Source organism: Liolophura sinensis, chromosome 1 (assembly GCF_032854445.1).
Source record: "Liolophura sinensis isolate JHLJ2023 chromosome 1, CUHK_Ljap_v2, whole genome shotgun sequence".
NCBI classification, from domain to species: Eukaryota; Metazoa; Mollusca; class Polyplacophora; order Chitonida; family Chitonidae; genus Liolophura; species Liolophura sinensis.
The window spans coordinates 82,029,825-82,051,806 of NC_088295.1; the positions used below are offsets into that span (position 1 = coordinate 82,029,825).

The 21,982-nt window shown below is 39.8% G+C and overlaps 1 protein-coding gene across 1 annotated transcript; it reads left to right on the forward strand.

Annotated features, from left to right (window-relative positions):
- The first annotated feature begins 62 nt into the window (after positions 1-62).
- LOC135481804 (V-type proton ATPase subunit F-like) lies at positions 63-7,230 on the forward strand. Its single transcript, XM_064761524.1, has 5 exons — positions 63-119; positions 3,676-3,757; positions 5,282-5,364; positions 6,079-6,201; positions 6,606-7,230. Exons 1-5 carry the CDS (start codon positions 63-65, stop codon positions 6,633-6,635), a joined length of 375 nt encoding a protein of 124 aa, XP_064617594.1. The 3' UTR covers positions 6,636-7,230.
- Positions 7,231-21,982: the final 14,752 nt, after the last annotated feature.

Sequence of the window (21,982 nt, forward strand, 5' to 3'; positions counted from 1 at the left end):
GCAACATTTCTGTCATGTGAGGAGATTGCATGGTTGCACGTGATATGTCATTCCCATTCAAAATGGCGGGTTTAGCGAAAGCAAAGGCTGGTCGACTCATGGCTGTTATTGGTGATGAGGTAATATGGCCTTTCTGTTGACTCTTGTTTTCTCATGGCGATACACAGCAACTATGTACTATTCTATAGGAACACGTGGTTATGAATTTGTAAACGTGAGGGGAAGCTAAAACACTTTGTGTAGCCATAGAAATGGTCACGGTGTCCGAATTCCATGGTTGCTAGTGTTAGTCTGGCAGATTTGGGTTGACACCTCTGACACTAGTCCATCTGGATGGACTCGTGTGCCTTTTAAAAATTCTGCCAGTCATCGTAATAGTGAGTCCATAAATGCTTCCCAAAAAACATGACGCAGATTTCAAACTCCCATTTCTTCCCACTTAACTCACCTCCTCTGCTCATTTAGGGCCTATATGTAAATTTTATCGTGGAATCTCCAATACTATCCTCTTAGTTTACTATTCTGTAAAACGGGTCAGAAGTTTCAGGTCACGCGACCACCCTTTCGTGTCTAAGAATGGCCGCCCAATGTTTAAGTATTGAGGAAAAGGCTACTTTTTGCCTATTTGCTAGATACCAGTAAGGCCTAGCTGTACAAATTGACCTCCCGAAAGCTCTGCAGAATTACTGAGACTATCTGGAAAGCTGAAAATTATACAAAACCAATGGATACAAGATCACTGACAGGGATTCAAAAATAGACATTTTCCTATGCAGTAACGTTGGGAGGACCCTTTTCTTCACCCACACCGTTTGTTTCTAAGGAGATCACATGGTCTCTAGGTTCCAATCTGTCTTACAGAATCCTCTTCTATGAAATTGACTAACTTGCTGCGTGGTGGTCATGTTGACTGCTTGAATTTCAGAGGTACGAAGTGCCTCGCAGTCGACAAGATGGAGTTGATCACAATGAAGTCCTCGCTCACCGCACCCAAATTTACTTGCACTAAAAATATGTTCTTTTTTATGCCTTTTTGGATTGAATTAAGAAGGTTGAGTTTGTTCTTGCAGGTGGCAATCAAAATAAAACTTCTAGAGGATTTCAATACCAAAATTCAACTGCATTTCAAACCCAGAAATTGACATTGACTGTTACAATGCCCGAGACAGGTATGTGGTGACATACCTTCAAAGCGGAATATTCAGAAAAAAGTTACATACCATTAGCAATGTCAGATCGTTCTCAATTTAAAAACTCAATGCAGTTGCCTACCCTGGTCGAATTTGTCAATACTGTCAGTCCAGCAGGTGATTTTGAGCATCGGTCAACATTGTGCGGACGTGCTGATGGTGACATTTCTAAGCAGGGTGCATTAAGTATCGTGGTGCAGTTTTGACTTGACAACTTCTTTTAATCTTTGGGACAGATATTGGTAGTGTAGAAAGTAGAATATTACATTCAGGGCTCAATTTTAAGGATTTTTCCTGCATAGCCTGTTTTTGTCTTTCTGTGTGTCTGCACAGAATTTTGTTGCTCGAACGGTTTTATCTACAATTTTTCAGCGAAAGATTGATACATGTATACCTATTTTCCCAACATGGTGTTATTTACTTAATTTGTTTATTTGATTGGTGTTTTACCCGATATTCAAGAACGTTTCACTTATACGACGGCGGCAAGCATTATGGTGGGAGGAAACTGGGCTCGGGGTAACCCACGACCATCCGCAGGTAGCTGACAGTCCTTCCCAATGTACGGCCGGAGAGGAAGCCAGCATGAGCTGGACTTGAACTCACGGCGACTGCATTGGTGAGTGGCTCCTGGCTCATTATGAACGCTAGCGTGCTAACCAATTGAGCCACGGAGGACCCCAACATAGTATTAAACAATATAACCAACAATCAAAAAAAAAAAAAAAAAAGAAATGACACACTTATTACAAGTGAGTGTTATGGTGTTTAAAGTATATCACATGACACCAGGCTGCTCAGCATAATTTTTAACTTGGCTCTGCTAGTGCTGCGTGCTAACGGATGAAGACACAAGTTGCATGTATATGTTGTTTTTGTAACAGAAATTCAGACTTTAGTGAAACCGGCCATAAATTATAGATTTAATGAAATTCTAACAGAAATAATTTCATACTTAAATACAGAAATGTATTGTAGAACATGTAGAAAAGTACATGTAAATTTCGAACTTGTGAACATTTTTCTTACCACGAGAGCTTTGACAAGATTGCAGCACCTGCCAAGTTCACTGTTTAATCTGTAATGGCATTGTCAGTGAACCCTGTCTAAGAAACTCATTTCTAAAGACATCAGGTCGCCTTCTCCTGGATTTATTTACTGACTTGAACCACTGTCCTAAAGACCTTTCAGCAGTGGCAAGCTGTTAGGCATATGGTTCTTGAAATGAGTGTAACTCATATATTGGGTGGGCATAAAAAATGTGCTGTACTTTGATGCTTCATTGCTCCATTATTCTTTGTTCAAACCCTTTCAAACTTGTTACATTCAAATGGCATGATTTTGTTAATATACTGACCAGTTTTCAAGGTCATAGTTTGAGTAGTCTTTACACAGGGTTAAAATGAAAACATAGCCTCAAAAACGCACGTTCGGGTGACCCCATATGGCATCATCTGTCAGGTGTCATGAGTAGAGCACGCCCTGCACCTGTGTGACACGTGTCAATCAAGTGGCGTCTGGCTCCAGTGTCAGAGAAACCCTTCTGCCAGATAGGCACAAGTTTTGCTGAATAAAGATGGTTTTCTCTGTGGCGGACAAGGAATTGATCACCTTTTCAAGTAAAACAAGGTAGAACATCATTTTGAAATGTGCTGAAGATGCGTTTTTGACTCTATTTTGACTTTGGACCCATGAACAGAAATCTTAAAGGATGAAATTAAAATTTGGTCTGTATACTTGGGACATAATGGCTTTTGAGTGTGTAAATATTTAGAAGCTGATGTAAGAGGGTTTTGGAGATATTGAGTGTCAAAGTACGGCCCATTTTTTCATGCCCACCTGATATAATTTTCATGTAGCTTGATTCCAGGCCGTGTGTCTCCCAGCTAACATAGCATAATGTAGTGATGGTACCCATGAACCAGGATAACATGATGATCGTGGGAACACTGAAATTTGCCCATCAAAATTTTATGTCCAACACAAAATATTTTGAATTTGATTTTGTAAATTTAACTTTGTGTACTAAAAGAGATTTATAATTGTTTATAAGAGGGCTCTGATTATTGTTGACTCAATTTGGGCTGGGCCAAGAGTAGTTTCACCATAACATTTGTATTTTATGGCCCTTGAAGCAGGTCACAGGGCTGTTAAAACTAGTGAACTCTTGGTTCCTTCGAAAGTGTAACTATTAATGTGACCGCAAAACTGCTGAGTTCATTTGTATCCTAAGTGAGGATGTGTACTGGAGTTTGAAAGTCCTTTTCAGACTCTTGTTAAGCAAGTCGAAGCAATTCTCTTGACAAAGTGCAGGTTTGGACAAATAATTTCTTTGTTTATACTTACATGTGGTCACAGTGATAGTGGACTTCATTAAATGAAGCAGAACACAGATTTTTGTGATGAGATACTATTCTTTATTGGATATTAACAGGAAACAGCAATTTCCTGCCTTTAATGTGATTTATTGGTGTTTGTGTTACAGGATACATGCACAGGGTTTCTATTGGGAGGAATAGGTGAACTGAACAAAAGTCGGCAACCTAACTTTCTGGTTGTTGATAAAAGTAAGTTATATCTGTACCGTAATTTGGTTTAAGAAGTGTGAGCTTGCTGTGGCATGGTGTTTTATTACAAGGGCACAGCATGTTACACATTCTTGTTTGACTTATTTAACTGAAAATAAACCATGAGAAATTACATTAGGGTAACAAGATGAAAAAGTACTGCAGGAACATAGAAGGGTTGGCTTGGGTCACTTAACTTGGGTGATTAACATGTAAATGGGTAACTTGACTTGGGAATAGTTTCTACATGTTTCCTTGACCATATGCCTACATTGCACATGTAATCGACAAATCATTTTACAAAAGCAGGGATATATCTGTGTTCATGAGTTTTTCTGCATTATTGAAAAAACATGAGAAAAAAAAAAAAAAGAAACAGCAAAAGTTTCACAGTCCATAAAGATGTGATGAGACATCAGCTATGGTAAATCTGTCTGCTGTGGACAAGTGAAAATATATGAATCAGTAGATGTATTTATTTGTTTATTTGATTGGTGTTTTACACTGTACTCAAGAATATTTCACTTACATGACAGCAGCCAACATTATGGTGGGAGGAAACCAGGTAGAGCCCGGCGGAAACCATCCGCAGGTTGCTGGGTGACCTTCGCACGTACCCAGTAGATGTAAGTAATGTACAGATGGAACTTTAAAATTGCTAAATATTTTCTTCTATGATAATATGCACCCCCCCCCCCCCACACCCCCCCCCCCCCACCACACACACACACACACACAAAGTTTGTTTTGTTTGTCTCTGAGGAATGGAGTACTGCACTCCCACCTTAGAGAAAAAAAGATGATATGAAAGAGTGCTTGTAATCTCATGTAAAGTGTGCACTTGGTCAACACTGACATTTTTGCCTTGTAAGGGAGAGCACAAGTTAAAAGTAGCAGCTCAAGTTGTAGTTGTGCAGTTTTATCCCCTCTGCATTATAATCAGGTTTTTGTTATTGAAGTCAGATTTTAAACAAGGAAAAGGGATATGTATATGTAACTGAGTCCTTGTCAGTGCGTCTCCTACAGTTGTAATTGGATTTTTATAAAACTTTGTAGGCATTACAGATACCATCTCAGGATTGTACATGAGTTATTTGGATGGCACCTGATCAATTATTTCCCTTTGAAGATAGAATTGGGACTTGCACATAGTGAATGTTTGTACCTGGTACAAAAAGTTGTATCTGGTGAAGAGTTGTATCTGGTCTCTTTGCTGATATGTAGCATGCCCTTGCTTACATTTGTTGACATTTCTCATCATGCTTTCTTATACAACACATCTGTATTCTGAATGGGAGGGCAGTATTATACCACACCTTCCACCATCTTGTAAACAAATCTTACCTAATTTTAAGCCCATCTTGCATAGTGCGTGCAGGTGATGAGTTCATTGTGCAGTTGGTCTGTTGAGTATAGCACCAGGGGAGATTTGCTGTCTTGTCATCAGCATTTTGTTAAGCATTTGCTGTAAAGCTGAGTTTGCTATTTTAACTCATTCATGTACATTTCTGTTTCACATTCTAGATACAAGTGTGAGTGAGATAGAAGAAAGCTTCAAATCTTTCCTCAGACGAAATGATATTGCCATAATACTGATCAGTCAAAATGTGAGTGTCTCATGATGCGATTATGTTCTGTCTTTTGTTCTGTCTACAATGAGCATCTTTGTCATGTTATTTGATGTGAAGTGTCTTGTTTTCTTGTTTTCTTTTTTCTTTTGCCTCTGGCTAGGAATGTAATATTGAGTTCTTAGTAGATAATATCCGGTCTGGTTTGTTCATCTTGTGCAACTTTAGTTTAGTATATTTGAAGTTTGTTATTGGTAGTAAGTGATTGCAGAGCTACATGTACATCGGAGAAACCAATCATGTACTGAAGGCACTGCTGCTTGATCAGGAATCATCCCTGAGTTCATGTTTCATCTGCCTCAATTGCATGGCTACACCAGTGATGTTTGGCAAACAATCGATCAGCCCTTATCCAATCAAATTTTTGATATTTTTGCAATAGTCCAAGTAATTACCTTTTTCTCACAAATTATCAGCCTAGTTTCAGCACAAGTCGCCATTCAAAACTGATAATAAAGTTATCCTAGATAAATAAAAGAGGCCTTAGTGGCTCAGTTCTCCAAAATGTTCTCTCTGAAACTGATCGGCCAATGACCAATGAGGCTGCAGGCTTGAATCCTCTTTGTCTCCATAGAAGTCAAAGATTGGTTAGTATGACAATGGATAAATAAATAAATAAATAAATAATAATAACTAACAAACATGTGGAACATATTTCCAGGTTAACCAAGCTATAGTTTGTGTCATTATCAGATAGCTGAGATGATTCGACATGTGATTGACAACCATCTAGAGCCTATCCCAGCAGTATTAGAGATCCCCAGCAAAGACCATCCTTATGACTCCAGCAAAGACTCCATTCTCAGGAGGGCCAAGGTGGGTAAATGTACATGTACTTTCACACATGTGCCTATGTTCTTAAATTATCATTTGGTTTACTTTTGTCTGTGCCTGAATATGTATGAGGATGCTGTAGACTAATGAACCAAAATTGGTAAAAATGCTTTTGTTCATATTCATTTGCAACAGATACTCCAAGTCTTCAAATATATTTGACCACAGGCATAGAGAAACTTTTGTCAAATTAGAGTAGAGTTATCTGATCTGGAAAGATAATTTTATTACTCTTTGATGTACAAGTGTGCCCAGTCTACCTGGTATTTGAATTTGTTGGGGCTTTATGACAGTTGTTAAGAACCATTTTGTTCAAAGACTGATAAGTTTTCAGGTTAGTGATGAACCTAGGTATCAATGTGTTGTTTGTGTTTGTATTTTTGTAGGGAATGTTCTCCGCAGAAGATTTCAGATAGATATTGTGGCTGGTTTAGTTTGGCTGGGAAGACATTCCAGGAGTTAAGCATACAGATCAAGAGTAGGCCAGGAGTATTTAGGAGTGGACAAGGAACAAGTTAGGAGTAGACCAACAGTAGGTTAGGAGTAGATCAGGAGTACATTCAGAGTTCAGGATCAGACATTAATGCATCTGTATAATTTCAGTTTCTTTAACAACATTTGTAGGCAAGTAGCAGCCACTGCCTCTTAATTAAGTTAAAGCTAAAAGAATTAAAATCCAGTGTGTATAATTTCAGATTTATATATTTATTGGAGATGAACCTTGGGACTTTTGTTTTAAATCCTGTCCGAAATCTTGGCAATCTCCCAAAACTGAATCAGTGAAAGTGTTCAGAGAAGTTAACAGAGACTGTTCGTATCTTTTATTTGGTGCTGTAAGGGATATCTGCTAGGTGTCTGCAGGTGTGGTTAAGTGATTTATCCGATCTGTAAAGCATGGCTGTATTATATGTGTGTAGCTTGTACAAACAGGATTGTTTTCCCCATAAACATCTCATTGTCTGTATTATGTAGCTGCGGAATGGAAGAGAATTAAAATATATTATGTGTGTAGTTTATTTCTTGTATTGTGTCTGTTCAGATCAATGCATATTCAAGATGATCAGGATGATTGGTATCTTGTTTACTTGTTTTCTTTGCAGGTGCTTTATTCACCAGAAAGAGTTGGCCAGTTTACTATAAAATATCTGTCGCATGGTTCTGTATGGTATAGTGTAAATGTATATCAAAATTAGTCTGCCAACTGCCGAAAATACGTCATTAGCTTGCCAAAATTCCACCCTTTGCCGCTGATATGTAGATACATGTAGGTTGATGTTCCTCATGATATTGGACATCGCGAACTTATTTCATTAAATGGATGTCTGATTTTCCCCAGGTATTCCGGTTTCCTCTGGACGTGAAATTCTAACCGCCATTGTATGAGTGAATAATGCTTTGGCGCGGCGTTACACAACCGTCTGATAAATAAATAAATAAATAAATAAAAGTTGACCTATCTAGATTTTAGGTGTCATCTGTGTTTTTTTTTAAGTTAGAAAAATAGGTAAAAGTAAATGAATATATTTTTGTATGCCCCCTCTAATGGTGTAGACTTGAAGAAGTGCACGGTGGCCTGTTGCGACCAACTCCCTCGTGAGCTAATCGTGCGCGGTAAGGTAAGCAGCAGTCTGCGGATGGTCATGGTTTCCTCCCACCATAACGCTTTCGCACAAACATGATAAATGGAATAAGGGCTTCTGTGGCCGAGAGGATTAGCACGCGCGGTTCAATGACAAAAGCCGCTCACCAATGCGGTCGCTGTGAGTTCAAGTGCAGCTCTTGCTGGCTTCCCCTCCGGCCGTATGCCGGAAGGTCTACAGCAACCTGCGGATGGTCGCGGGTTTCCCCCGGTCTCTGCCCGGTTTCCTCCCACCATAATGCTGGCCACCGTCGTATAAGTGCAATTTTCTTGAGTAGGGCGTAAAACACCAATCAGATAAATAAATAAACAGGTAAATGAAATATTCTTGAAGACGGCAGTTAATTGTTCAAATTGAAAGATGGCTTTTATGGGCCATAATTTATTTTACATGTACATTTAATTTATACCCCAAACTGCATTTTGTGAAATTTATTAATGTAATATGTACCAGTAACTAAACTCACGAAGCAGTTGATCGGATTTATAGAGATCAGGCTACGATAAAAACTCATGATATATTGGAAAAATCTTGTACACATCTACCAATTCATGGTCCTGATAATCCATGTTACTGTCTGAAAACAAGATATGTACTTAAAACTTTTTCTCGATAAAACATCTTGAAAAATGAATACGCCTATGTTACATCATTTCGTTCTTTATGCTTTACTGATGATGCTGAATTGCATAAAGTTGTTGTTTTCTTCTTTATTAAGACCACATATCAAAAAGTCGATTATATTTATTTACATTCTGAAAATTTATCATTTCATAAACAATCGCTTCCGCTTTACCTGAGTTAAATAGAAATTTATTTCAGTCGATATTTACATAATTTCATTGTGCCACATACATGTAGTACAAAGGTTATTGGACAATAAACCACAATTAGAATTCAAATAAGACATACATCTACAAAAATTATACCCACGAAAATACCGAGCATAACCTCTAATAAACCCCTCTTATGAAACTTCGCAAATCGCATTATTAAGGAGGTTAACTGTTGATTCACTCCACTCACGAACGCCATTCAACGAGCTATACATGTGCTCTATCCGTTGTTCAGGTGTCTTCTGGAGGAGCTCGACAACGCCATTCAACGAGCTATACATGTGCTCTATCCGTTGTTCAGGTGTCCTCTGGAGGAGTTGGAGGACAGGCACTATTCTCCACAAAGGACCGCCAATGTCGGCGACGATAATGATGTTGTTACATGGAGAAATTGGTCTGCTACAAGCTTTTGCTATACTATGCAACTTGATACTCTCGCGACACTGGGATGTCGGACCAAGTCCTGCACCGTCAAGTGGGTTATCACAGGAAACACACCTCTAAATGTGCTTGGTTTCGTGAAAGAAAGTGTTATGAAGGTTACAAACCCACATGTTCATAACATCTGAAAAGAAGAAACTGGAAGGCTAGTTTAGAAATAGGCGTGCAGGAATGTGTATATTTTAGTGATTTTATATATAATTACATTAAATAATCATTAACCGGTTGCTTCAACAGAATGCCTAACTTAGTTGTTTGTACTGTTGAAAGCAGGTGACAAAATCTTGTGATATATGTACTCTCTTGAATAGAGATATTGCCGTTGGACACGTTTGACATATATAGTGATGTTGCCACATCACACATTTGACACAATTAACAGCTGATAAAACGAACAAGTCTGATATTGGGTGTTCTCTTAACACATAATAGATACACTTGGTCACATCAGTCATTGTAAAGTCTGGTTTGTAGGTCCGGCTATCCAACATAAATAAGGTATATCTCTCAATAAATACTGATTTCAAGCATATAGTTTCTATTATTATAAGTTAGGAACAACCTGTATTATTGCTTCGATCAATTTGTCATTGATCAAAGAGTATACAGGAGCATTCAACAATTCGGTAGTCGACTAGAAAATGGGAAATATCATTGTCTATAGGCGTGCTACTGCGTGGATTTGTCAGCCGAGATTTAATGAAATTGGAATATCCATATCAGCACACAAACACCCATGCGGTATTCATTTTCTTGTTGCGAAAGTAATACACGAGGGTTGTCGTTGCAACGCATAGTAAGTCAAACAGTGCAGCCTTCGAATCGGTCCACGATATATATTGTTTGCAATCCATTTCATGGCATTTAAGTGTCAGTCCATTCTTCATTTCCATCCACTCTAAAGACAAGTCATTCACGGGTAAAAATTCCAGTCGTGTCAAAGCGTGTGTGGACATCCACGCATGACCATGAATACCATTAAAATCTCAGTAATGTATTTTTCATCAGAATTAGGCTGGTGTCGGGGAATACTGGTACATGTCTGGGATAGCGGTCCATTATTGTGCAGTAGGGTGCTCAGCCGGGGGCTGCTCAGGAGCAGCACTGGTACTAGGCTGGGGATCCTACAACAAAAATACGTTTATTAACCTTGTGCGCATTCAGCGGACAAATAAAAGCTATAAGCCTTCATATATGTTACTTTATGTATAGCTAGCACAAATTCGAATCGAAAGACGTAATAAGTGGCGTGTTCGCTTCGTGTGGAGGTCAATGCTTTGATGTGTACGGCCAAGTACATCCAAACATAGGTATCGTGGATTATACATGTACTCCTCATACCCGGAAGCACAAAGGCTGGTCAATCTTGTGTCCGAATACTGCCCATCCACAGCTGGCTAATATGTTTAATGATGGATGAATGAATGGTTATGGCTTTACGCCACATAGGCAATATAGTTTAATGATGTCTTTAGTGAGGTAACACTATTTAAATATATTATCAGGAACATTTTTATTCGGGGTGGTTGGGGGGGGGGGGGGCAGCTTCGAGATATGATAGCAGCAGAGTTAAAAGACAGGTACATCTGGTTTCAAAATTTGTGGTGCTCTTTTAACCAATTTTTAGTGCTTGAATATAAAGACATATGCCTTTTAGTTGACTAATTACAACAGTATTTCAGGGAGTTCTAGTAGAAATTCTTAAAACGACTCAATGCTGTCAGTTTGTTATATCGATGGAGGTTATGTTACGTAAGCTAGGTTTTGCCATTGAAGGCTTTTACCTGGTATGGCTCCGTGGGTTCTAGCTCCACCAAAGGTCTGGGAATATGGGGCTGAAACACAAACGCATGTACCAATGAGATACTGGTGTGACTTTGAGATGGCTGGAAGGATATGGGCGTTCTAGATACAAAAACAAACACGGTTAAGCACCTGATTTAATAATCCACATAATGAGTTTAGCTGACACATATCGAGGCTTATAATATTCCAGGAAATGAAACCGTTGATTTAGCTAATAACTTACATCACGTCCCAACAACTGATGGAAAAGTTCAGCTGATGACAAAGGTTCTTCTCCAGGGGCTGAAAGAGAGAATTACCGTATAAGAACAGCTTGCTAGACATCACAGAGGTATACAGTTAAGCAACACAGACACATCTTGCTAAACAACAGAAACACATCTTGCTAAACAACACAGACACATCTTGCTAAACAAAACAGAGGCATCTCGCTAAACAACACAGAGACATCTTGTTAAACAGCACAGAGCTATATTGCTAAAGAAACAGAGAGATCACTTGCTCAACAACACAGAGATATTTTGCTAAACAACACGGGGATGTCTTGCTAAACAACACAGATCTGAAAGTCCTCAGTGTCTGTACAGTCTGCCTTTGATAATAAGGTCGACAAAGACTTGTGTTAGAATTTGTCAAAATATGACAAAACTGTATCCCGGCATGCGTCATAAGCATTCACTTATTTTAAAGGTATGTATAATTTGAAATTCTTCAGCCTTAGGCAATTTAAACATGCAGTCGCCATATAGCGTGGGACACACCATATAATGACGTGGTTCATGTTGTGGGCTTCCAAGTCCATATGGGTTTCACAGAGGCAAAGGGAAATTCGCACAAGCACACCCATGATAATAAATCAAAATACATGCACAAAATTATATTCCCCGTCGATTCTCATTGGTGGAGTGCTTCCACGCGATGGTCAGTCTGTCGGTCACTTTTGACATTCTTGCTTTTCGGGCGGGACAGTCACAGGCACTAGACCAAGGGGCTGAGTGAAAGGCGACATCCACTTTTTTTGGGGGGGGGGGGGTGCACAGCAAGTGCGAATTTGAGCTTTTGCCTCAATTAAGTCTATATTCTGACAGCTAATCACAATGCTTAAGTTCAAGTGTTCCACAGGCCAAGCGTTCTCTTGTCACTCATACTTAACCATTGAGGTGAGGTGTTGAAATTCACGGTCAAAAACTTTTTTGTAACTTTTTTTTTATAATCCAAGTTACAATATGACGTTAAATAATCTGAGATTCCTGCAAAGAAAAAAACTCTTTGAACAGAAATTTGATTTATGGTGTCTTATTGCACTAGGTCTCTCCGGGTCAACTAAAGCCTCACACAAAGTCTTGTAGGTCTACAGGATATCTGTTCTTAACCGGAGAAACCGACCCGGACGGCTGAGTTGGTAGAGCGTTCGCTCCGGGAACAGTAGATCGACGGTCATTCCTAGGTCAATCCTGGGTCGGGTCACACCTAAGACCTTAAAAGAGTAAGATGTAGTTCATTGCTTGGCGTTCAGCAATAAGGTGACAGTGTAACGACTGGTTTATCCGTATCAGTATAATGGCTCTGGTGGGGGAATGGCTTGTCTTCGGTAAGTCGTCTCAGTGACGCAGCACTAAATAAAAGAGCGCTGGAAATCCGTCCTGCAACAAGAAGGCCCATCACGCGTACATGCACTATAAGGACTCCTTCGTTGTCATATGAATGAAACATTGTTAAGCACGACGTCAAACCCTAAGTACTCACTCACTCACTCACTCTTACCCGGAGCCCCTTGGAGAGACAAAGCACTGTTCAGGCTACCCTCGTCCGGGAAGTGTGCCGAGAACATGACGTGTGGCAGAGGAGAGCGATGGTAGACGTCGATATTCTCCTCCGTGATAACATCTGTTGAGAAGGTATTGTCCGTGTCACTGCTGGCATCGGAACGGTGAAGAAATTCTCTCCAGTTCGGTGGGTAGGACAGGAACAGACTTCGAGGAATGCGGAAGGTCCCCGTGAAATACCCCCTGAAAGGAATAATACTGACGGTTGATAACCATGTATGTCCAAGGCTGATGTGTTTGTTTATTTATTTGATTGGTGTTTTGCGCCATACTCAGGAATATTTCACTTATTCGAAATGGCATTAAGGTGGGGCAAAACCGGGCCGGAGTGATCCATGAAAGACTTCCAGGCTATTTCATGTAGGTATCAAAAGTGTGCTAATAAATAATAATATATGCACATACATTTAGAGCAAATATTAAAACCATAAAGAGAGTACCGCGTAAAACACCAATAAAATTAATAAACAGATAAAACCATAGAGATTCTCCAAGATAAACATATTGCAGGTCAAAGAGAGAGCAAGGAATATGGCAGCAATCCTATTGCTTAGACTTTAGCTTTGGGTGGACAATGAGTAACTATTTCGAGTTAAATTTGGGAACATCGAGAGATTAAGATATATCACAATTTGCGCATCCATGTCCGTAAACTACACCACATTAAAGTCTTCAGATTTTGATCTAAATCATTTCGTATGTGATATTAATTATTTCCACACCACTGTGGATAAAGGCTGTAAATAGTAAAGATAGTCTATATATGTTCACAGTGACTCACCCAGGCGTGGTCGTATTATCTTCTTTCTTCTTCTTCTTCTTTCGTCGCATGGCAGCAACAATGGCATAACAGGTACAGCAGAGAGCCAGGGAGAGGCCGATAACCAGAGGCACCATGATTGCTACCCACACCATCGGGTCCCAGGACTGGGCGCTCGAGTAATGGCAATACTCTCCCCAGTAGTCAGACTGGCAACTGAAATTACGCGAATATGAACATTGCCGTCAGAATTAAAAAGGAAAGACCTGTTGATCAACACGTGTGTTTTTCTTTCAAAACAGGTTTATAAGTCTGCATATTCTCTTTAATGAACAAAGTGTTGAAGGGTATCGAAATAACAATATTCACCATAACTAGCAGTGTAAATCTGAGATTCATTTATTTAATTTCATTGATGTTGTACTAAAGGGCTACTGTTTGACAAGTGCTTTCACCTGCAGGCTGGATACCCGTTATCATTCTCATAACACCTCCCCCCATTTTCACAGGACTGTTTAATGTCATACAGGTAACACACGCTCCACTCCCGCTCAAGTAACGGTACTGCAAAACATGGAAAATTCACAGATTTAACAAATCATGGTTAACACAAACACATATTGTACTGGTATATATTTCGGTGAAGACAGTGGTTTAATTGATTTTCACTAAATAAGGCGAAATACCAGTGAAATACAACCGCATACATTTGAAACTTAAGAGTATGGGATTTTTCCCCCATACATTATTGTAACACTACACCATCTATCAGTTCAATCGGTCTCACCTTGCCCAAGCACAGTACCGTCACGAGCGTCTACAGGTATGTAAGTGGCATTGTCTATCGATCTGTTTAATGAGCGCAATTCTAAGAACAGGTGAGCGTTGACGTAATCCTTAAGGATGACAGCTGTATCCCACTCAGCCTGTGGGGTCGCAGGACTGGTGTACAGCACTCGGTGGTAGATGACTGCTTTTCCGTTAGTATTTCTGTAACACCGAGCCAAAACATCTTTATTGATGAATACATAAAACAGGATGCACAATCACGTGTATATTTATTACATGTACTGTAAATATTTCGAAGAATGTCCACTTGTATGAGTAATTCAGGTTATCTGCAGAAGTTTGTAATATCGGTCGCATGGCGTATGTCTGTATAACTTCGTTACTTTGAGCATGTCTTTGGAGCTTTTTCATGTTAAGAACAATCAGTGAGAAAAACTGAGGTGAATAAGGGTTTCATGCTGATATTCCACATCAGCCATAAACTGACTGGTTTACGGCTTCATTTTAGAGGATTGTAGAATACAAACTAAAATTTTCTTACGTTATATTAAGCATTTCTACCCCACTGAGATCCGGCACTGGTTTGTACAGATCACGGAACTGAAAAAAAAAAGAAAAAAAAGAAAAACATAACTGAACTATCCTCTACAAGAATAGCTATAGTGATATTTAACTTGTAAGTCCGGCATACAGATCCTGCATGAGAGAAGACAAAGACAGACCAGTCTGGTCTGACCTTGGTTGAACAATACTGGGATACAATACACCGGCATAGAAATGCTAAATTTATGTACGCTTCATGGCATGCACGGTACACCCCAATGTCAACTTCGGAAACAACTGCATTGTCTCAGAAATTGTATTGGGCTAGGAAGACTTAACTGTGCTTTAACGGTGCGTTTATCTGCATACCTGGCTACATATGTATATGCACCAAATAGTAAGTCCATGTCGCCAGTGCTGCTGAAGCATCATGCCGAAGACTCCAGAAATGACACCCCAACCAGTCACATTATACTGACGCCAGCCCAACAAACCATGTTTCCTCTAACCTCAGTGCTGAGCACTAAGCAAGGCACCAACAAGTACCATTCTTAAAGTCTTTGGTATGACCCGACCCGGTTCACCTGACTTCGAAGTGAAGGTTCTCACCAGTATAGACCACCGAAGCCATCCATTCGAGTTAGTCAAACCTACAGTGATTTAGGTCTGTCCATCAGATCCGTATGAGAACAGGGTTGAGAGCAAAACCGGTTTCTCGAAACTTTTAAAATTTAGTAAATTGCTTAAGTCGGCAGTATTTCTTACTTAAATCGAACGTGGATGTTTCACGAAAAAACCTATGCCAATTACTAAGTCTACATCACTTTATTACACGTTGCTTACACACACAAAAAACAAACCTTATGACACTTCATGAAACTGGGTCCAGAAGTTTGAAACTTACAAAGAGGAGTAGGTCTTGGTGCTCCTCAGTGTTATCTGTAGAGATTTCACCTGATAAGGTCAGTGTCATCAGGGACTCGTGCGGGTAGACAGTGCCTGTAACGCCAGTGATAAGTAATCGACGATGAGAATGATGGGGAGAATAAAGTTTCAGCCCAACAAGAAACGCATCGTGCACGTAATTAGAGTGAACGTGAAACTTGCTTGATATAGAAGACAACGTCTTGCCAAGTAAAACCAGTGTCAAAGTATGATAAATTTATTTGGCAAATGGTCACATATAACCGATGAAATGCGGCCTCTGGTCAGTTTATTTGATTTTGGATTTTATCTTTACTGTGAACGTCAATGCTTTAATAATAGCAACGTCGTCACGTGAAAATCAAATGGCTTAAGCAGAATTAGGTAAAAATTGCAAAAAGTAGTAATTTATTACATGTCACTGGTCTGTAAATGTCGAACATGTCAGATGCCGTCAGATACAAAAAACAATGACATGACATACCTGGAAAGCGCATGACTCCATTGCCGAAGGGCGTGGTCGTTGTGCTTTCGTTACCAACAGGTTTTTTGGTTGTATCAAGTGCTGAAATAGGCAAAGTTATAACTGGAGATAAAATAAATTACTTTTGTAGGTTTATTCTGTAATTGCTCACTTTCCAAGTTACGTCATTACGCCAATAGAATAACGTCCACGTGGAAGAAACCATTGCCCCATTGTGGAGTGGTAGGCCTACATACCTATGTTTTAACATGATAGCTTTCGCGTTTAGATCACAATATCAATATTTTTGCAATTTTGGGAACCCAAACCCATCGAAGAACATAATTTATAAGTCTTCTATACACATGAAAAAAAAACGTTAGCCATGTTAAAACTGGTAGATTTACCCTACTGTGCCGTAAATCGACGACGTTACGTCACAAAGGCACCGTTAACCTATTATTGCCACGTATATCTCACCACTTCCGCAACAGATGCATGCTTTGAATGACAATCATGTTAAATTACACAACAAAGTCAATGCATTTCAATACAATAACATCTGTACTTTAGGTTAAGCAAAATTTCACCCAAGGCCTAAACAGAAAAATATGACACGTTTAGCCCAGTATATATGTGACTTACTTGGGCAGCGACCTATGGAATTCTGTAACTGGCACATACAGGTGTAGCCTCCAGCATAGTTTATGCACGCCTCGTTCGGGGAGCAGTCATGGGTTCCTACATCACACTCATCTATCTCCACTTCACAGTATGTTCCTGTCCAGCCGGGATTACATACACAACCTTTCGTATTACTGCAGGTACGCGCACCGATACTACAGTCACAACTGCTTGCACAGTCTTCACCCCACATTGTAGGGAGGCAGTCTGAAGTATGCAGCAAATATCAGTGTAATGTAACAAATGCTGTCTCCATAATGCTGACAATGTCTAGAGTTTGCGTTGTCAACGACATAAGGCTAGTCAGTTTTATTTGTCTACATCGATCTACTGTCCAAATCCAGCCACTGCATGATAACCTATATTAAGTGTTTATTAATCCCTCGACTTATACGATATAGATGTGCTAAAGCAATAGTGGCTTAGACTTCCCATAAAATAGCTACTCCGAATTCGATCGGTTATTTCACATGACGCGTGGGCTCAAGATGCCTTTCTGATGTTCAAAGCGAACCGCTATACTGACAGCTGCGTGCTATTTAACAAGGGCAGGTAACTGCATCCGGCGTTTAAATGGGGCGCGCTCTGAAGTTAGATTGGGGTCATCCTTGGCCGAACAAAATTTATGTTACGCAGAACGTCACAGCAATCTCGGACTATAAATGCTCACGCACTTCCGCATGACCCGACTGACCCTGAGACTATCGAGTAGGCCTATGTTGTCTTTGTAACCTGGTGGGCTATGTTAGATTTTCCGTAGCTGTACATATTACTGTGCGCATTTACACATAAATAAACTAAGTGCCTTGTTGTTTGAAACAACTACATACCTTGGCATTCCAGTTGATTGTAATAAATGGCCATGCCGATCGGACATGCGCATTTGTACCCTCCTGGAGTATTCTGACATGTGCTCGGTGTGAGACAGCCATGGAGGGATGGGTCCAAACATTCGTCAACATCTGTAGACAGAGTGCGAATATACCAGAAATGTCGCTAAAAAATTGGCGTTTAGACGAAAGATAACTACAATGAATGGAAAATACTTAGCCTGTCTAATTACAGAGAGCCGAATATCTCTTTGAATAGTCGGTTGAATATGGAAGCTACCAAACGAACTGATATTAATTGAATGGACCAAGGACAAAAATTAATTGTAAACGTTTAATGGAATGAGTTGTATTAGAGAACAAGATATATGAACTATCATTAAGATACTAGTAATTAGCAAAACTATCTTTGATTTGCGAGGTTGGTAATACAGAAGGATGTGACATATCCCTTACGTTGACTGTCTTATAGACTACTATATATAATTAATATACGCGTATAATTGTCTTACCAGAACAGGTGTTGTCTTTTTCTAGCTGCCAGCCTCTTTTACAGAAACACCTGGCTTCCTCGGTAGTGTTGTGTAGGTGGCAGCCATGTGACCTGTCACATGACAAGTCTGTGCAGCCGTCAACGATTTCTTGCAAAAAAAAAGGAGATTGATCATGCAACTCCGTGAGAAAACAGAACTCTTGAATTGGAGAGACATCAAATTCTTTCATTATACAGTTTCCAATATTCCCAAACTGAGAGACGAGTCATTACAGAAACACAATGAATTCAGAAGTTTTGCACTCTTGCATGGTGTTTCACCAAATTCTTGCTGAAGAGGCAGGGATCTGGAAGATCCATCTTGACAATGCCAAAAGGTTCTTTTCACTTTACTAGGGACCATGATGGCAAATTATCTTAAAATTTGTTTATATACTTGACTGGTCTTGAACTGTATATCTGTGCTCAAAATTTATCATTTACATGTATTAACCAACGACCTTCGTCAGGCACCTCAAAGCGGCAGATGAATGAGCCATTCGAGCATTCCACTTCATGGGTCATCTTTATATAAAGTAAGTAACTGTGTACAACAGATGATAACTTCACAATCAGCATACGAGGCACTGCTCTTACCTGTTTGCACACAGCTGTGTCCGTCAATATGAAGGGAATATCCGGTATGGCAGTAGCACTGGTAGGAACCCATGTGATTGACACAGCCCTGGCTACAATCGTCTATACCCGCTTCGCATTCGTCAATATCTGTCGTCAAGAAACACGATAAAATTAGCGAAGTATTTCCACATGCAAACTAAAGTGTTGAAAGTACATGAGGAATTTACTATCCTCTAGAAGAATGCTACCTTTAATCACTTGTGATAATGCAGATCTAGGGCTTCATCTTTCATACCTGAACAGTTTTTTTGGTTGGCTGCCAGTCTATATCCTTTGTTACATCGACAAGAGTAGTCTCCCCGCGTGTTTCGGCACGTGTGCTCCCCACACAAGTCAGGATGGAGTAAACATTCGTCTATATCTGGTAAGAAAACAACAATTTCCTGTTATGGTGGCAGAGCACTTATATGGTATCATGGTAAAGAAACATAAACGTAGCCCCACGTATTCTCACATGCCATTACGTCTGTAAACTGTACACTTGTAGAGAGGCTTGGTTTAAAATAGAAAGATAACCCATTTACTCTTAAAAGGTACACTTTGATGCCTCAAGAATGTCTAGCGATGACAGAAAGAGCTCACCATAGCATCCTCCATGGGCATCCGTGTAGCCCGTTGGACAGTTGGTACAGTTGTACGGCCACTTTTGGACCCGGTGATCCGCAGGCGGGAGATCCACACAAGTGGCGTTCACTTCTTCACATGGATGAGTGTAGCAACCGTTAAAGTCCAGTTCACAATGGTAACCTGAAATTTAACAAATATATTTGACGTATAAGTACATCAAGTGTTGTAAGTTGTCGATCCCACTTTTCAGAGATTTTGCCTTCATTATACCTTAATCATAGCCTTAAAATAAACTGCACACTTCTGTAGTTTTATCTTCGTCCATAAGTAGGTTTCAGGAAATTGTGCATTTACATAAATATTCCATGATGATGCTAAAGAATTCCAAAGCGGAGAACTTGAAAAATAAAACATGCTTACCTGTCCAGCCTACAGTGCAGTCACACGCGGCTATCTTGAAAGAAAAGTCCAATGGGTTGGGGTGACTGAAAGCCTTGAAGTCACAGAGTCCGTGGTTAGAGCAGTGACAGAGCCTTATCACGACCATGTGTTCTGCGGAGACACCACCGTTCTCATCTGTGACGCGAAACCTACAGGGTGTAATGCACGACAACTATAGATCTATAAATGTACAGACCAGGTTACTAACACGTTAATCTAATATATTCATTAAAGCATCCCAATTTGTCTAGATGGCGTCAAAACAGACATTCACATACCAAAACATATAAACCAATATGGAAGTCAATAATAATAATAATCACAAGGCCAATTCCCAAATGATTGTTCAACACAAAGCATCAAAGAATTAAGAATTATGTAAAGTACAAAATTAAGACGAATTTATACGAAGACGACGTCGGAAGTTTTCATTGATGTTAAAAGGACGCAATGAGTATTGTAGGCAAATATATGAAATTAGTAGCCAAATCTTGTTCCATGCTAGTTCATTGGATGTCGATAATCAAAAGATTTATCTCATCTGCGCGTTGAGCTGTTCATATATCCAACGTGGCGGTCTAATTCAACACAATGACAATACGGTCTCCATATACCCGGGATAAATGAAATAGATAACGTTTGTTAGTTTAAAAGAAGCTGAACATAAATATGAGGAGAGATTAAAAAAAATCATGCAAAGTCACAATATTTTTCTTCAAGCAGTGACCCTCCCGAAGCGGTTTTCTTGGCAGCTCACCCTGTCAAGTTACTACAGTATCCTGCCCAACACGTACGCATTGTGACACGGGTAGCCTTTCTCAGTTCCCTGCTCATAAATGTGTGGTCCAAAATGCATCAGTTTAACACTTAAACTAACCGCAAAATCCATTTTACTGCATCGATATCTGTCTATCCAGTGTAAGAAACCTCACTGACAATAGAGAGCTAATGGTCTTTTTGACGTGACAGCCAATTATCACGTGACGCTTTCAGCGCTAGTGACTGGCCAAGTTCATAAGAGCATCTACAACATGACTACTCGGAGTGAATTGTCCGTCATTGCCATATATTCCCATTGCTGAACTTCATCTTCTCGACTTTCAAAACTTTATCGAACTTTTTACATATTTTTCTGTGATAACTGTGTCCTATATCATTTTTTATGGCAGACTTTATGATCACTTTAAAGGCTACTACCAATAACATAGTTATAGTATTAGAAACGCGCTGTGGATAACATTAGTTTTACTTTTATAGACAGCATGTACACGCCTCGCTCCGAACTGGATCTCAAAGCTGATCAGTAGACACAAGTCATTACACACACCTCATACGAGCAGTGTCGAGATTGGTTGGAGTCCACCGTACTGTGGCCATGTCCGAAGTCCGTCTCTCCACAGAAGCGTCGGTGGGAATGTTGTATGTCAGGTTCAGGTTTTGGTTCTCCCCATCCGGATCGTGAAATGTTATGTTGAAGGTAGTGGTTTCGTTGACAACCGCATTTAGGTACGTGGTTCCATTAATAAGGGGTGGCCTGTTGGCTGTCAGTGGATTAAGTTAAGCAGAATGAGTGAATATTCTAACGAGGAAACTTAAATGTAAGCAGAGACTTCTTGAAACAATCGCGTGTCCGTAAATATAGTGTTTATCAGGTGGTTTTAATGGAAGTTAAGTTTGCCGAATTTCGTCAGTAATACGTGTGACCGTTTGTCAGCTATCATACTGTCGTCACTGCTCTGGTTTTACTGTCTATGCTCTTATACTTATAACAACTGATGTCAGGCAAAGCTGAAAGATATCATGTTGTAATGATAATACATTATAAAAAGACAGATAAACTTGAGGTATTACAGTATAGAACACTGAATAGCCTCTTTACCGAGAATCCCAGTTACGGTGATCAAGTCTTGATAAGTCTGTTGCCCATCGACCGCGGCCTGTGTGCCCTTTGTAAGGCTGTCATACTGACAGACCTTGTTATCTCCGCAGAGTTTGTACGTCTCACTAAGCTCCTCTGGTGTAGAGCTGTTTTTCAGATCGTC

Bases quoted from the DNA above. Each gene is read 5' to 3' on its own strand.
- LOC135481804 (XM_064761524.1), top strand. From the start codon at position 63: ATGGCGGGTTTAGCGAAAGCAAAGGCTGGTCGACTCATGGCTGTTATT. The intron at 3,758-5,281 runs GTAAGTTATATC...TTCACATTCTAG, and splicing joins CTTTCTGGTTGTTGATAAAA to ATACAAGTGTGAGTGAGATA. The intron at 5,365-6,078 runs GTGAGTGTCTCA...TGTCATTATCAG, and splicing joins TAATACTGATCAGTCAAAAT to ATAGCTGAGATGATTCGACA.